We start from the raw sequence: 16,938 nt of genomic DNA on the forward strand, positions 1-16,938 counted from the left end.
ACAGACACACACACACAGACACACACACACACACACACACACACACACACACATAGAATAATCAAAGAAAATTTCAAGCTGCCCTGAAACTATGTTTAAATTCAAATAGGATGATGGATATATATTCCCTGGATAAGAAATCATCTTATAATGATTTCTGTATTTCTTTTTTATATGGTCTCAAATTATCTGTAGAATTAATATCACTATAAAAAGATACACAAAACGTGACTAAAACACATTAACAGTCTATCACTTAGGTGGTTATATTTTTAAAAGACTTAAAAACTCAGATTTACCTGTGTGAGAATAATTTCCAAACTTGAGAAAAAACTTCATTTTAAAAAGAAATCATGAAGTAACAAAATTTTAAATTAAAAGAATACTTATTTACTAGTAGACTGTTTTATCGAATTACAGAATATCATGAGCAATCGGCCCTCTTTATTTCAAAACAACATATACCCCTCAGAAGCGTCTGTATTTGTACAAAAGATGTACAAATAAAATAGCTTTCTTTCAGCCTTCTCTTAGGAACAACTTTAAAAGGTCAAACTTCTCTTAATCTAACAATAAACAAATTATGCAAAACCCACCACGTTCCAAAAACAAACGTGATGGAGCTGGCACGGCTAGCAGGGACCTGGAGGACAGACACTTACTAGTAGGTACTACAGTGTTCACTGGAATCTTCTGTGCAGATTTCTGAATGGTCAATGCTGAGGAATGGGAAACTGTGGTCCCTTGTTTTCCAAGGCCTCCTGATGGCTGCTGGACTACCTAAAACAAAGAGAACTGTCAGTCATTCAAGCAAACCTGCATTAGGAAAGGAAGAAGATTTCACTTTTAACAACAGCTTGTGCTTACCCAGCTGTACATACTATATACTCTTATCTTAGCATAAGAAAAATGCTTACTGAAAATTTTTATTTGTATATAATAAAATTATCTCATTCAAAAGTTTAAAAAATAACTATCTGGCATATTTTATACTATTGTTATTAATGAACATTAGTTATACCATCTATATTAATGGATTTCATTTTTGGCAGATTCATATACACATATAACATTCTTGGGTAATTTCCACTCCCATCACTTCTATTCTCCCCCCAACCCTTCTCCCCCTTGCTCCCCTCTTAAGTCTTCTCTAAAGACTTTCATGTCATCTCCCTTTTCTTTGTTATTTTAAGAGTTCACATATGAAAGAAAATATGGGGGCCAGGGATTTAGCTCAGCGGTTCGGTGGCCTGCCTTGCAAGTACAAGGACCTGAGTTCAATCCCCGGTTCCGAAAAAAAATATGAAATTTTTTTAGTCTGGCTTATTTCCCTTAACATGATGATCTCTAGTTTTGTTCTTCTTTATGGCTGAGTAATATATATATATTTTTTCTTTAATCATTCATTTGTTGACAGGCTCACAGGCTGATTCCATAGCTCAGATATTGTGAACTGGGTTGCAATAAACATGATATGTAGGTATTTCTATGACACACTATTTTTAGAGAGAAGTTCAAATTTATAAAAACTTCCGCATGGATCCTATTTTCTCTTTGTAACTTATGGTGGAAATTTTAATATATGCAAAAGTACCTATACTCTTACCAAGGTTAAAGAAGTCTTCAACAATCAAGTTCATCCTCTGTCCACTTCTCTGACACTCTCAACTATTTTAAAACAAATCCCAGATATATCTTTTGAAAGCTATAAATATTTCAAAATATATCTCTAAAAGATATGAGCTTTTTAAGAGCTGCTTTTTTTTTTTTAAGATATCTTCCTACACCATCTGAAAAGTGACAATGCTAAAGGCATTCTCCAAGATAACAGGTCAAGAAATCCAATGAGGGTTGGGATAAAGGAAAAGAAATTAAAGTAATAACAGGGTTATTACTTTTTAGCTTCAAAGAAAAAGAAAAAACCAGAATAGCAGAGTGTTAGTTTTTTCAATTCAAAGAAGAAATCGTCACCATGAATTTAAGCTAGCTCTTGACAGCAAACCATTCAGAATTACTTTAAACCCTACACGGTTAATATAAAGAAGTTATGGGCCAGCCAAGAGAAAGGCTTCTTAACAGAATCATTAGTGTACAATTTATTCTGCTTTCTAATTATTTGTATATAAAATTTAAAAATCAAGTGTGCACTATGAAGAAAAAAAAAGCAACAACACAAAATAACTTATAAATAATCCTATAGGAACTAATCCCCTTAGAGAAGAAATAGAAGTTGGAATAATTCAATTGCTATCATTCTTTGACAACAGAAAAGAACTATTCTAGAGAAGAAATGTATGTTAGAATAATTCAATTGCCATTATTCTTTGATAACAGAAAAGAACTCTTGGAAAAATAATGCATTTCAATGAGGCTGACATCATATTTATTTCTTGAAAATTCCTAGGGATCAGGCTTAACATATCTGAAGTAATACACATTTAAAGTACTGTTTTTGCACTCAGACTGAAACTCGAGAGAATGCAATCAACAACTTGGACTTATTTCCCTATTTTTCATAGGTTTTTTCTTGATACTCTTTATTAGGCATTGTTTTCAGCATTTTAAATAGGAAGGATAATAATAAAATATTATTATAAAGTTGTTTAGCAGTGAGTCTTCATACTCTTTTGATAGGTACATGAAAATATAACAGTTTTGAGCTGAGATTTAACAACCTTCCATCCCCATCAGTACTCATCTTAATTACTCAAACACCTGGGTAGCCTATGTACCAAATCTAAAAAATATAGGCAGCACACTCCTGCATACTAGCCAAAAACAAAATAAAACATAATGAGTGATAACATATAAGAGAATTAATTGGTCTTCTTTCCAAGAAATGACCATAAAAAGTCACATTATTAGGTAATTTATGGAGACTGAAATTGTTTTAGAGAAACAAAAACTGATCCACAGTACAGACATTTGATCTTACATGTCAAGAAAGAGAAAAGCTAGCATACTGCTTAAAAATTAAGACCTTAACTAGGTGCAGTAGTGCATCCTGTAATCCCTGCACTTTGGGAGGCTGAGGCAGGAGGATCACAAGTTCAAATCCCACCTGGGCAAATCAGTGAGATTTGTTCTCTAAATAAATAAAAAGGGCTGGGAAAATAGCTCAGTGCAGAGCACCCATGGGTTTAATACCCATTATCCCTTAGCCTCAAATTAAGTTCTTTATTTACTTCCTCCAAAAGAAACTTTGGAATTAAGGAAAGAAAGGCACAGTACACACATTAGCCTTTTCTCTCCGCATAACAAGGAACTGGTATTTCAGTAGTTTATAAAATCTACTAATTAATTTCATTAATTATGATCTGGCTAGCTGACAAGAAATGATTCTTACATTCTACCCAGAAAAAGGAACCAAAGAAACAAGGACGAATTAAACAAACAGATGGAAATACCCTTACTGTATGATTCCATTTCCACTGAGTTCTAGAGAAAGCAAAACTAATCTATAAAGTAATCAGATAGTGAAGTGACTGTCTCTGGGAAGATGAGGCTGCAGACTGATTGAGAAGAGGCATGAAAGAATGCTGAAATGATGGCAGTATTAAACTATTCTGATGAGCTTAAAAATACTTTTCCAATGGTACACGGAAAACGTGTGTGTCACGGCATGTAAATTTGGTCTCAAGAGAAAAAAATAAATATTTAACTATAGGTAGTCATATCTATGTTTAATTATTTAGGAAGGTTTTGAAATTAATCAAAACACACTGGAAATGTCTCTAGCTTTATTTTCCATAAATTCTAATGTATTCTCACAAAACTTAAAATAACATTCAAGAAAATTTAAATAAACAAGCATTAATCAACTTCTAGATCAAGACTACTGTTACAGGCCATCGCAGCTTTCCTGAGAGCCCACCCTGCTTCCTCCAAGGTGCACTTTTAGCTTACTTTCTCCACTATCACTCAGCCCAAGCTCGCTCTGCAGAGCCAGATTCTCCCTCACTCTTCACTTTTACTTTTTCAAATAAACTCTGTCACTGCTTTTTGCTCATTTTATTCAGTTCTTTATTTGAAACAAGAAGAACCTGGAGTCTAACTGCAGAAGGAGAGGTGAGCAACCCAAAACCTGATCGTGTTTATTTGGTGAGCTACTTTTAGAAGGAGCTTTCAACAATAACGTGGTATAGCCAGCTAGGAGTAAAAGTCAGATACTGGAGAACAAGGCTCTAAGCAGAGCCAATAGGACCTCTCAGACCTCACCATCACTCAGATTTCACCGACTTCTCCACTAGGCTGTATTTTTAGTGAGTGGAAAAGGTTTGATTTTGACAATCCACAGTAGAAACAGCTTTACTACTGCAATACAGTTTGGGTTGGTTCAGTAAGAACTGGGAGGTGGTTCAGAGATGGGCATGGGATAGTACTGTAAATTATGAGACCATTCTTCAGTTACAGCATTTCTGCCTAATATGAAGTGGAACGAAATCCTTTATGTAAAGACTTTCGTGATTCTTTACTGCAGGAAAAGCTCAAAAACTAAGAGAATGGCCCTGTCCTGGAACCCCCACTCGTCTCTCAGAGGCATGTGAGTCTCTGATCTGTCTGATGGCAGCGGAGGTCTCTTCTACCTACCTCCTTAACTTCCCCAGTCAATAAATCAATTATAGCCTTATAAGAAGCTATGCAAATGAACAATGTGCTTTAAAAAGGGAAGGAAGGAAACCTCCCTGGAAAGGTCATTTCCCCTTCAGAAGAACCAAATGTGGGGCTTTCATACTAGTAGGGGACTAAGAATGCTGCCTGACATGCTAGCTGCTCTTATCACAGAGGTAAAGAGGTATATTAAGTTCTTCCTAAATATACTCATGTCAATCCATCTTCCAAAGAGGGAGAAGCACAAGTGGGACTCGTTTCAGCTGTCAGTCAGCCCTGGGTGTCCAACATAAGCTACAAAAACTTCAGATGGCGCCTCAGACACCTATAGTCCAACTGCTGTACATTGCCTGTTCTGTGTTCAATAACTGGGACCCAGAGGAGGGACAAAAGAAAAAGGCCAAGATTATAGCTATCATAGTTGGCAATGCTTTAAAATCACACAGGCCATCTAGGGAAAAGCCCAGGGACAACCATGGGAAAAGCTCTTGTTTCCTGGGCACGAGACTGCACCACACCTCTGCCTGGGCTCTGCTCACGTGAGACAGCTAAAGCGCCTGACTCATGCAACTGGAGGTTTGACTGTTCCCGCTCCCAGAGGGACTAGACCAGGCAGACCCCTTCTTTCCTGCTCTGATGACTGAAGAGGCCCAGGGGAACATGCAATGCCCCTGTTCACAGACACTGCCATCTCCTCTGAGGAGCCCCAGGTAATCTTAGCCATCATGGGTGAGCCAATTCATTCTGTTCTGACTTACTTCTCTAGAAAACCCTCCTCTTCATCTACTGACATAGTTGGGGTTGATGAGTGAGAGATTCTTTGCACTATACTAACAGAAACTGGAATTCCTAACTCCCCATCAGGTCAGAGATAGTCCAGAGACAAAAGGTCACTCGTGGTTAACAATGGAATGGCTCAGTAAATATCAGACCATGCTCTTAGACACCACTGACGTTATATAAAAACTTACTCTACCATTAACTCTGCTCCTTTGATGCCTACAGGCCCATAAGTTAGCCACTCTTGTGAACAAGTGACCTCCCAGGCCTATGCAAGCAGTTAGAACATAAGTGACATGCCCCTCCAAAATCGTGAGGAAGTACGGTTCACTGATGGGAGCGGCTCTGTCAATTAACTAGAAAATACAGGCAGGAAATTCTACAACTCCTAGATTCAGTCTGTGTTCCCAGGCAGGTCACAGTCATGCTCTGTAAAGGGCACCAAAGAGACATGTCTGAAGTCTCCTTGGGAAATCAAAAGGCTGACGGGGCAGCAAGAAGGATAACCCTTTAGCCCAGCCCCTCAAGGCCCTAGTCTTATTCTCAGTTCCTTACGAAACTTTTGGTTCTTTCTCAAGGGACATAGTGATAAGGTATAAAAACTCTACAAGGGAAGTGGGCCTCAATCTTTTAGAAAGATGGAGAACCCCAATCAGACCCTAAAGTAAGCTCTGGGAAAACTTCGCCAAAAGACATCTAAGTCCAGGCTCTGATTGCTGCCAACAGTGCTCATGAGGGTTTCCTAACACGTCCAAGACTGGGCTAAGTTTGAGCCCATTTCAGATCTTGTATGGGAGTCCATTTCTATTCTCTGATATGACAGTAGACCCAGAAGCCACAAAGTTCTTACAATATCTCATTAATCTGGACCAAGTACAACAGGCTATCCAAATGTATGGGAACAGAGTCTAGCGCCTGGCCCAGGAGGACCAACCTACTGTCCCTCCTGAAGACCAAGTGCTCATGAAAACTTGGAGAGAGAGGACACCTGCTGACCACTTAGAGCCAAAATGAAAAGACGCTTTCTCAGTGATCCTGGCCACACCCACTGCAGTGAAGGTGGCAGAGATAGATGTCATCTTTCCAGAATAAAGCCAGTCCTATTTGAACTCTGAAAAACAGACCACCCAAAAGGAGAAAGCTACTCCTCTGGGCTTCTGGAAGACTTGAGTAAGACTTCAGGGGAGCTACAGGAAGTGTGACTATCTGACCTGCTCTTCATATTCGAGCTCACAGTGAAGCTCAATGGTCATTAACTCTTTTCTCATTGTTTTCTGACAGGTTTTTCTTTCTTCAACACAGCCAGTGAACTACAGAACCCCCAAGGTAGTGGAGAGCACATAATGGCCAGTAGGCAGGGTCGATAGCCTTTTGCAGTTTGAATAAGCTAGAGAAGGCAGAGCCTTGCACTCCCTCAGCGCCCCATAAAGAATTATGGGGGGAATCTTTGTTTCTTGGGGAAAATGACACAGGAGATTAGGGCATGGCAATGACAGATGAGGGAGTGAGTGTGACCTGTGATTATAAGATCCTGGACACGCACAGAGCAGCTTCCAAAGCCCTGCATGTGGACTTCCTCATAGAACTTGAGCAGGTTTTAAACAGGACGGCCTAGACCTGACACTATCGTGGCTTTCCTCACAATAGCCCTCCCTGCTTTCTCCGGGGTGCTCTTTTATCTTACTTTTTCTTCTTTTAGTCAGTCCAAGCTCACTCTGTACAGTCAGTTTCTTCCTCACCCTTCATTTTTATTTTTTCGAATAAAATTTGTCCCTGCTTTAAAAAACAACAAAAAAACACTTTTATAAAAATGCTGATTAAATTAAAGCCCATGAAGAATGAAGAATTTTCTGTGCAACTCCTAATTATAGATGGTAAATAAAGCGTACCTCTCACTTGCATTTAACCTCTTTCTTCACTAAACCTTTTATTAGTCCTATTTAAGTGATAGTAAAATCAACTGAATTCCTCTCTTAATGGAAAAAAGGAAAAAAAAAAAAAAGAAAAACTACTTTGGATCCTGGGTCAGTACAAAAACTACTTTGAAGTCTGATATAAAACTGCAGGTCAAACTACTTGAGCCAATAAATAATTTTAACAATTTTTTTCCTACTCAATTTTTATTTCCTCTTTCCTACAGAAAATATTGGTTATCATCAAGAGAGTAAAATTTATACCCTGAAAAAATTTTTCCAGAGACAAATGGCTGACTTCTGTCTTGCTGATTATTTCATATAAAATGTTGAATATTCATTTTTTAAAAACTATTTTTATTAATGAAAATTCTTTAAAAACGTTCTTCAAAATAATTAGGTGCAAGTAAAAGTACGATACAATACCGTTTTTTAAACTATTCAGGATCATTGTATTTTAGGAATTCACGAAAGTGAGTTACCACATTGATAATGTTCAAATACTTATTATCTGTTTTTCTCTTATATGCACAAAACTGTGATAATTGGAAAATGAGTGTTCAAAATACTTGGCCACTTATTTATCAAATTCTGTGATATAAGGGGCCAGGGATTTAGCTCAGCAGTTTGGTGGCCTGCCTTGCAAGCGCAAGGACCCGAGTTCAATCCCTGGTACCCCCCGCAAAAAAAAAAAAAAAAAAAATTCTGTGATACTGTTAAAGAAGAAATGCAAGTAATATAGTTAAAGAAATATATACTTAAAAATAGGAAAATATTTTCAATGACATCAAAATTTCTTACCCTATTTCTAAGTAAAAATTATTTTAAGTGATCAGTAGATTACCAAGAGTAGCAGCTTTCCAAAACTATCTCTGCCTTCCTTGGCAAAAATAAATGTCAGCAATTTTGAATTAATTTTCTCGTTCATGAATTTTATTTACATATACTATGGATTTGAGGGGGTTTTTTTTTTTTTTTTTGGTTGTTTTGTTTGTTTGTTTTTTTTGAGACAGGGTCTCACTATGTAGTTGAGACTGACCTGGAACTCATTTTGTAGCCCAGGATGACCTCGAACTCACAGCGATCCTCCTGTCTCAGCCTCCCGAGTGCTGGGATTACAGGCATGCACCACCACTCCTGGCAAGGGGGTTTATTTTTAATCTTATGAGTGAAATTATTTATAAAACTAATCAAAATTTAAATTTCAAAAATGCGTTCAATGAAATTAAAATTTAACTTTTCTAAATTAAGTTTGCTAATTAAAATTTAATTTAATTTAGCTTTTGCTCAAACAAGTTTTTTCACAAATATCCAAAGGAAAAATTTCAAGCACCAGGGGTCTCCTAAAAGTATCTATTTATTATCTAGTAATCCATGATCCAATTCATCTGCTCTTTCATTAGTTTTTAAATATCAAGTTCAATATTTGAGTGTATAATACTATATAATGACTGTGCTCCAAATGATAGATAACCAGTAAGATTAACTATTTATAAGAACTGAATTCATTAATAAGAACTAAATACTTATTTACAATCCCCAGAACTACTGATTAGGTCCCATGTTTCAACATTTCAACCTTTTCAGTACAAAATGAAAAGCTTTCACCTAAAATAAACTGAATGTTCCAGTTAATTTTCTTGAAAGCTTTAGCAGAACCCTCAAGTACAGTAAAATGTAACAGTCAATGAGACAGAAAAATAGCATGCAATGATAAAAACATCTTTTTTACAGTGGTAGTAGATAGATTAAAAATGAATAATTTCAACAAATACTAATAAAGTCTAAACCTAATACTAATAATAATACTAATAAGTCAACAAATACTAATAAAGTCTAAAGTCATGGGAGTCTTCTTATAATGTGAAAACGCAATATTTAAAGATCTTATCCAAGAAGCAGGAAACCTATACAATTCTCCAGATCTACTACTGGAATCAAGAAATACTCAGAAGGAATTAAATCCACAATCATTAAAGGAAATAAATGATAAAGACTCTAAACCTGACATTAAGCAAGATAGCCACATGCATATTCTTTACACCATACTGGGTTGCACCAACCACAGATTAGATACAGCATAGCAATTCTCTTGTTTTAAGTTATTTGCCACATTTTATATAAGCTACACAGAATGCTTTCTTCTTTTCTAGCATCCTGAGCATTTTCCTCCTCACCTACATAGGATTAAACTGAACTACAGGTTATAGTGGGCTCAATGATATTCCTTACTTCCAATCAAATTAAAATTAAATTTAAGTTTATTTTTAAAAATAGTTTTAACTTGCCAGGCATGGTGACACACACCTGTAATTACAATAGTTTGAGGGCTGAGGCAGAAATGTCACAAGTTCAAGGCCAGCCACATAGTGAGTTAAAGACTAGACTGGAATATATAGTGAACCCTTGTCTCAAAAAAAAAAAAAAAAAAAAAAAAAAAAAAAAAAAAAAAAAAAAAAAAAAAAACACAATAAACACAAACAAGTTAAAACACCGATTTTCTAAATTACCTGACTTGAAAAAAATACCCTTGTTCAACCCTCTGCAGCATTACCATACAGAAGTGTTTAGGCTGTTTTGTCCCAGGTAAATCTGTTGTAAAATAAATTCACAATGCATTTTCAGTGTCTTATCTCTGTGCTTTTTGCCATTGTATAATGGGTAGGCAAGGATATTAACATAAATTTGTTGGCTAAAGTTGAAACAGGAAGTATTATAATCTAATGGAAAAGTTAAAGAGTTCTAGGCTGAGATCCACTATAAACCCTCCTTGTCTAACAACCAAGGTATGATCCTGGGACTCGGTCATTAAATGAATGGTTCATCAAATGAAGAACTGCAGAGAATATGCACATTACAATATTCAGAACAAAGAAATTCCAACTTGATGACTTTACTTTTATTTGCATAACTTGTCCATGCAGCACTATATGTATAACAAATAAAACTACAGCACTGTACTGTACAGTACAATCACAAAAATCACAGTACTGTATAAATGAGGTATACGTACCAAAAAGGACCCTGGGGCTCTATAAACAAGATGTACAGACCTGTACATAAAAAAGACAGGCTGTAAATCTGAGTAGTGGGTCCAAGTCTGAACAGTCATTAACCAGGTCGGTTGTTAGAGGAACATCTTTACTTGTTCACTGTGATAGGAGGGGTCAATCAGAATTTCTGGGATCTTAGGTTTTTTTCCTGTGGTGATAGCTGTGGTCCTTGAGGATCACAAAATTATTTAAAAATCTACAGCACCCTAAGGACACTTTTAGAACTCTAGTAGCCAACAAAATAAAACTTCACCTGAGGGACCTATGTACTAGATATGAACAATAAAGATGGCCCTGACTTAAAAATCAGCTGTGACCCAGAAAAACAATTTCAACTCTTCAGCTCTACCCAAAAGTGCCTCTCCTGGGGCAACTCATTTGCTCCAGTGGTTCCCAAACCTGGCTATCTGAACACTGTGTAACAACGACTGCTTCTAAAAAATGTTTCACACCTGAGATTAATTTCAGCCTCCCCAAAGAAATCCAAAGAGAAAATACATATTTCTCCTTAAAATTAGACTCAGGCTGGGCGTGGTGGCACACGCCTATAATCCCAGCACTGGGGAGGCTGAGGCAGGAGGATCACTGTGAGCTCCAGACCAGCATGGGCTACATAGTAAGTTCCAGGACAGTCTTAACTACATAGGGAGACCCTGTCTCAAAAAAACAAAAAACAAAACAAACAAACAAAAAATCAGACTCAGACAAGGAAAGGATAAGAAAAGACATAATAGTCACCCTCTGGTAAATAACTATTACACTTCCCAGCTGCCTATGACTTAGACTCCCTCCAGCTCTGGTCACCTAAGCTTCTCCTTTCTTTGTGTGTCCACAGCTGCCCTTCTACCTCAAAAGATGATCACCTATAAATGATAGCCGTATTAGTTTTGTTTTCTTTTGGTACCAGAGACTGAACTCAGGTCCTTGAGCTTGCAAGACAGGCGGTGGAACTGCTGAGCTAAATCCCCGGCCCAAGCCTGTATTCTTGATCATACAAACAAGGCTGAGAAATACATGCAAGAGGCAGAATAAACTAAAAAAGATGTGAGGCCAGGTAGGTTGGTGCATGCCTATAATCTCAGCACTTGGAGGCTGAGGCAGGAGGATCACCACAACTTCAAGACCAGCCTGGACTGCATAGTGAGTTCAACGCCAGCCTGAACTACAAAGCAATACCCTGTCTCAAAAAAACAAACAAACAATAAGATTCAAAACATAGCCTCTAACACAAAGATTTATCAAAGAAAGCAAGAGCAATCATCAAATAGTAAAGAAATCAGCCTGCTCTGACACATTATGAAAAAGGAAGGAATTTTACAAAGAAACATTACTTTTAATGAATTTACTATGTACTATTTCCCATGGGTTAACAATTCTTTTATAGTCTTCTGATTAAAGCTTGTCTTATGTGAATAAAGAGCATTCTAAACATCAAATAATCAATAGATAGCTAAAACGTCCTTCTTTCATTCAAGAACCTCCTACCCTAAAGTTTAGGAAAAACACAACTTATTTTATATCCCTCTGTTTCCTTCTCCCTTCAGTACTTTTTTGTAAACAAATGTTATCATACAATCACCTATGTAATATCCCTTCCCAAAATATTTAAACTGCATCTCATCTTGAGCAAATGTTCAGACAAAATAAAGGAATATCCTACAACATTACTAGCCCAGGCCTTTAAAATATTACCATATAATGAAGAACCACAAGAAGTTGCAGAACTGTTTTAGATTAGCGAGCCAAAGATAAATAGCTAAATGTACATAATAAGCAGTTCTTCAATTGAAACAAGATCACAAAAAAACAATGTTAAAAGATAATTACTGGGATAACTGGGAAATGCTGTACTAATATTAACATCTGCTATGTAACTATACGTTCTGTTATGTAAAACATAAACTAATTCTTTTGTATCCTGGGGATATAGCTCAGTGGTACAGCGTTTGCCAAGACTGGAAAAAAGAAAAACTCTTCCCTTTAAGAAATATACACAATATTTTGGGGTGCACTGGCATCAATTCTGAAATAATGACGCAACAAAAAGTGGTGGTGACACACACCTAGAGTCCCAGCACTCTGGGAGGCTCAAGCAAGAAAACTGCAAGTTTGGGCTCAATCTAGGCAATTTAGTGAGACACTGTCTGGAAGCACAGAATAAAAACCAGGGATGTAGCTCAGTGCAAAGGCCCCAGGTTTAATTCCCAATACGGGGGGGGGCACATGCATGTGAATATTAAGCAGGAAACAATGCATGTCAGATAAAAATTAACAACTGCTTCGATTTGATAAAGGGTATGCAGTCTTTTACTAGTCTCGCCAGCTTTCTGAATGCTTGAAAATTTCCAAATAAGTGACTAAAGAAGAAACAGAATGTTACTCACTAGTTGCTTGACTTTGACGGCTGGCGGAAACCCAACTGGCTGTGACAGGAGGGCGCCTGGCTGGGCGAGTTTGATTTGGACGGGAGCGCCAATGACAGGCTTGTCCAACATGGTACCTGCAGAAGCAGCAACTGTTTTAACTGATGGAAGACAAAGAGTTGCAGCTGACTTTTCTCCAAAAGTTACTGACGGAAGAGCCAGTGTTACTGCTGCTCCAGAAACAACTGGATTCTCAGACTGAAGCGAGACTGTTGTTACTGCATTTGGTACTGATGTAAAGAGAGGTTTTGAGGTCTGGAGCAGAACAGTTCCAGCTGTTGTTCCCCCTGGCACAGCAGCCGGGCCCACAGAATGCAGGGTCACAAGGCCAGTTTTTGCTCCGCCTGGTCCAGCAAGTGGATTCAGAGTTTGCACAGACACAGGTGTGGGCACTGTTGCTGCAGAAACAATGATGGGCTTTTCAGTTTGGGCAGAGGACCTTGCAGCTGTCACCACAGGAGGAGCTGTTCCTGTTGGGGTATGGGTGGCAAAGACAGCCTCGCTGGAAGTTTCCTGAACACAATGCTGAATGAAGCTCTGGGAGTCAGGAAGAAGCTGTCGTAAGGCAATCATGCTTTTCTAGAAATACAGACAGAAAAAGAATACACTGATAAATTATTAACATAAAATTTTGTGCAGGGATTGAAATATATACCAGGGTTTCATGCATCTTAGGCAAGCACTCTACCAATGAGCTATATCTCCAGCACAAAATTTTTATTTGTTGTTTTAGTAAGATAAAGCAAATCCAAAGTGTATCAATATTTCAATACCCCTTATTTTATCCTATCAGTATCCATGATACAATCAATTTAAAGCCAAACGGTACTTTATTTTTCAATATGAAATTATCACAACTCAATATGAAACTTACTTTGGATACCTCAATTATCAATTTGGTAAAATAAAACACTGGATCACACTTCTCTGTATTCATCTGAAGCTATAATAGATCATTAGTAACCACAACATCTAAGTTATTTACAACACAATCGAATCTAGGTCTTTTGTTAAATAACTTTCCAAATTTAGACAAAAATTAGTCTTTATACCAAAATAAAGCTAATTCAAAATAAATTTCAAGATCCAAAAACATTTCCATAACTGAGGTGGCATATTCTCTGACCAGATTTGAAGTCAGTGTCTATCTTTGCAACCTACTGAAAAAGTAGAGTCTAAAATGAATATCGTGCCTTTTCATGCCTGGGGTTGTCACATCTAAGGAAAAGACACAACACTAGATGGGTAGTAAAGATTATCTTCATTGACTGTTTGGGAAGATTACCTTGTTGTAACACCTACATTCAGCCAGACTGTCTACTGAGAGCTAGAAATAATGGAAGTACTCAAGAAACAAGTATAAAGAACAAAAATAAAACCACAGTCCCCTCTTAAGTAAAGGTGAACTATTGTTCCACTTCATTCACAAGAGGAGGGAGGGGAAGGGAGGGAATTCACAATACTATCTGGGGAGATTTTCAAAATTTATATATGTAAAATCCCCCATAATCTTTTTCTAAAATTCAAAACTGGCAGAAAATAAACTGCTTTAGGAATGTATGGGGAAAGCGACAAGTTCAAATTGGAAATCCAAGAGCGATTATCAGGAAAACATAATTGGAAAGAAATTTTAAAGTAATGAGACTTAAAGAGATAATGTAAATGTATATTTGAATTATCTCTTTGATTACCTGAGCAGAGTTAAGTTAAAAATGCTGAATCCCTACTCTCTGTGCAAAATACATCCCCTCTAAAGCTCTCAAGGATGAAAAAAAATAATACAAGGAAAATAAAACCCTGAGGATTTTTTAGAAAACAAACACAAAGCACAAATCCTCCATGGTATTATTTTATAATTTAAAGTAGAGTCAAATAAATTCTAGACCTGTGAGTTTGCTCTAAAGTTAGCCAATCTAAGTGGTTTTGTCCTCTCTAAAATGAAAACCATTCCCTAGTACATACTCTGAGTGATACAGTAACCAAATACACACAGTGCACATCACGTAAAAGAACTTAGGGGATCATTTGCAGTGGGTCAGATCTTGGGTATCCCTCAACATGGTGCTACCTGAAGGCAACAGGAACGTTAGGAGGTGGGGCCTAGGCACGGCTTCATTTTTGGGTCACAGGGGGCCTGGCTCAAAGGAGGCTGTGGGACCCTGTTATCTTCTTCGTTCTGTTTCTCTTCCCAGCCCTGAGGTGAAAGATTTTACTCTGCCAAACACTTTTGGCATGATGTGCTACCTTGCCACAAGACCATGGCAATGGGCCGACTGGTCACAGACCAGAGCTTCTACAACTGGGAGTCAAATAAAACTTTTTTCTTTAAAAGTTTATCTCAGGTATTTGTTATAGTAATGAAAAGCTAACGCCAGTGCTGTCACATTGTAGGTGGTCAGTCTTTCTTCCTTCTCCCTCCGCGCACCCAATGAGTACAACTCAAAAACTAGAAAGAGTTGTCATTGTTCTATACTGCACTCGGAGCTCAAGAAGCTTTGCAATGAAAGGAACCTGGGAAGAAGGCCTCTAACTTCTCAGTCAAGTGGGACATCCAGGAAGAGGATGAGTCATTTCACAAATAATCCATTACATTTTTAGACAAATCTATCCAACCCTAGCTATAAGCTCTAGAAGTTTAAAGAGACAAAATTCCTTTCACAAGGCTGTGCGCTTCACACAAGTGATACAAGGTACTGAACTGAACCTTCAAGTTCCCTTCCTCAGCCCAAATCCTCTCTGGCAAATACACTCTCAGTTCACTCACACTTTACATAGCATGATTTGCACCCTCCTCATCAACTTGGTCACTCTCTCAGAAACAGTTTCTGCTACAAATATCCTATGAAAACGGGGTGCTCCCATCCTCTGTCCCCCTTCTTTTGCGAGTCAACAAAAGGAGTCTTAACTACGCAGCCCCTTTCATCTCCCCAGGACATTTACTCCAAAATGTTCAGAAGGCAACTCGATGCTATTACATCCAAACTTATGGGGATGGTGCTGGTTCATAATAGCTGTGAGTTCTTTAATGACTTTATAAATTTCAATTTAACTCCTTTGTAACTTTTAGGAATCTAAATAGATTTTTAGGCCTGAACAAGCTCTTATACAAATTAATTCTTCAAAATTATAACCATCACAGGAAATGTGATACTATGTGGTTTTTAATTCTAGGAGAAAGTGAATCGTTAAACAAAACAGAAGACCCCGTTTTCACACACGTGTGTCAACAATCTCTTGAATATATGCCTTTTCGAGTATTAAACAACACCATCAAGTTATGTTCATCAATGTTATTCTTATTTTTCAAAAATGTTCAAATGAAAACAATATTATGAATGTGCTTGCTTTACAGTTTACAAAGGTTTGTCCCACAATGTGAGCAACTTCACACTGAATTACTATCATAGTGAACTATTCAATCTTTAAAATATTTTAAGAAATCTTACATAAAAAATGCCTTCAAAGAAACACATAACACTACCTTAAGGAAAGGAACTAGGTGAGGCTGAGGTGACGACTTGAGTTCGATATACAGTTTCGTAGTAAACTCTTCTGCTTCAATTTTTGCATCCTAAGGAATTGGAGAGGGGAAAAACACTTTCAGGTATATAAGTAGTTTGAAAGACACAAAGCCAGGCATGGTGGCACACACTGTAGCCCCAGCCTCTCAGGAGGGTGAGCCAGAGGATCACTTGAGCCAAGGAGTCTGAGGCTGCCTGGACAACACAGCCAGGCTCTGGCTCTTTAAAAAATAATTAAATAAAGTAAAATAAAGGAGGCAAAGTACGTAATTCATGTTTGTAGACAAGCTTTTCATAAGTGGCAAAGTCCATCATTACAGAAAGGCATTTTTCTCCTGCCACCAGAGAAATGAGAAAGCATAATTAATCCATGTTTACTCACAGAGATCACAAAGGGGAGCTCACTGGCTGAATGCTGTGCCATTATTACAGTTAGTTAAGAACAATGAGGAAGCAAAGACTCAAAATCCTAAACTTAAGGGTAGGAAACAGAAGTTATTTGTTTTGGGGTCTCTGAGGTTTTTTTATTTTGGTTCATCAATTTTTTAATTACCCTAATCAATCTACATTGGTTTTAGAATGTTATTGCAAGAGCATTCATAGCTTTTTCAAAAACTGGAGACTCCCTACTGGTCAT

At 37.4% G+C, this 16,938-nt stretch overlaps 1 protein-coding gene across 1 annotated transcript in view; it reads right to left on the minus strand.

The window, feature by feature from the left end:
- Taf4b (TATA-box binding protein associated factor 4b) overlaps positions 1 to 16,938 on the minus strand; it is a 142,426-nt gene that overhangs the window by 95,937 nt on the left and 29,551 nt on the right. Inside the window, exons 7-9 of the mRNA XM_010644010.2 lie at positions 16,262 to 16,351; positions 12,742 to 13,359; positions 663 to 780 (exon numbers count right to left, since the gene is read on the minus strand). Of these exons, the coding sequence (XP_010642312.1) occupies positions 663 to 780; positions 12,742 to 13,359; positions 16,262 to 16,351 (826 nt within the window). The remainder of the gene's footprint in view (positions 1 to 662; positions 781 to 12,741; positions 13,360 to 16,261; positions 16,352 to 16,938) is intronic.

This window comes from Fukomys damarensis, unplaced genomic scaffold (genome assembly GCF_012274545.1).
Source record: "Fukomys damarensis isolate Sample0158 unplaced genomic scaffold, DMR_v1.0_HiC HiC_scaffold_30, whole genome shotgun sequence".
Lineage (NCBI taxonomy): Eukaryota > Metazoa > Chordata > Mammalia > Rodentia > Bathyergidae > Fukomys > Fukomys damarensis.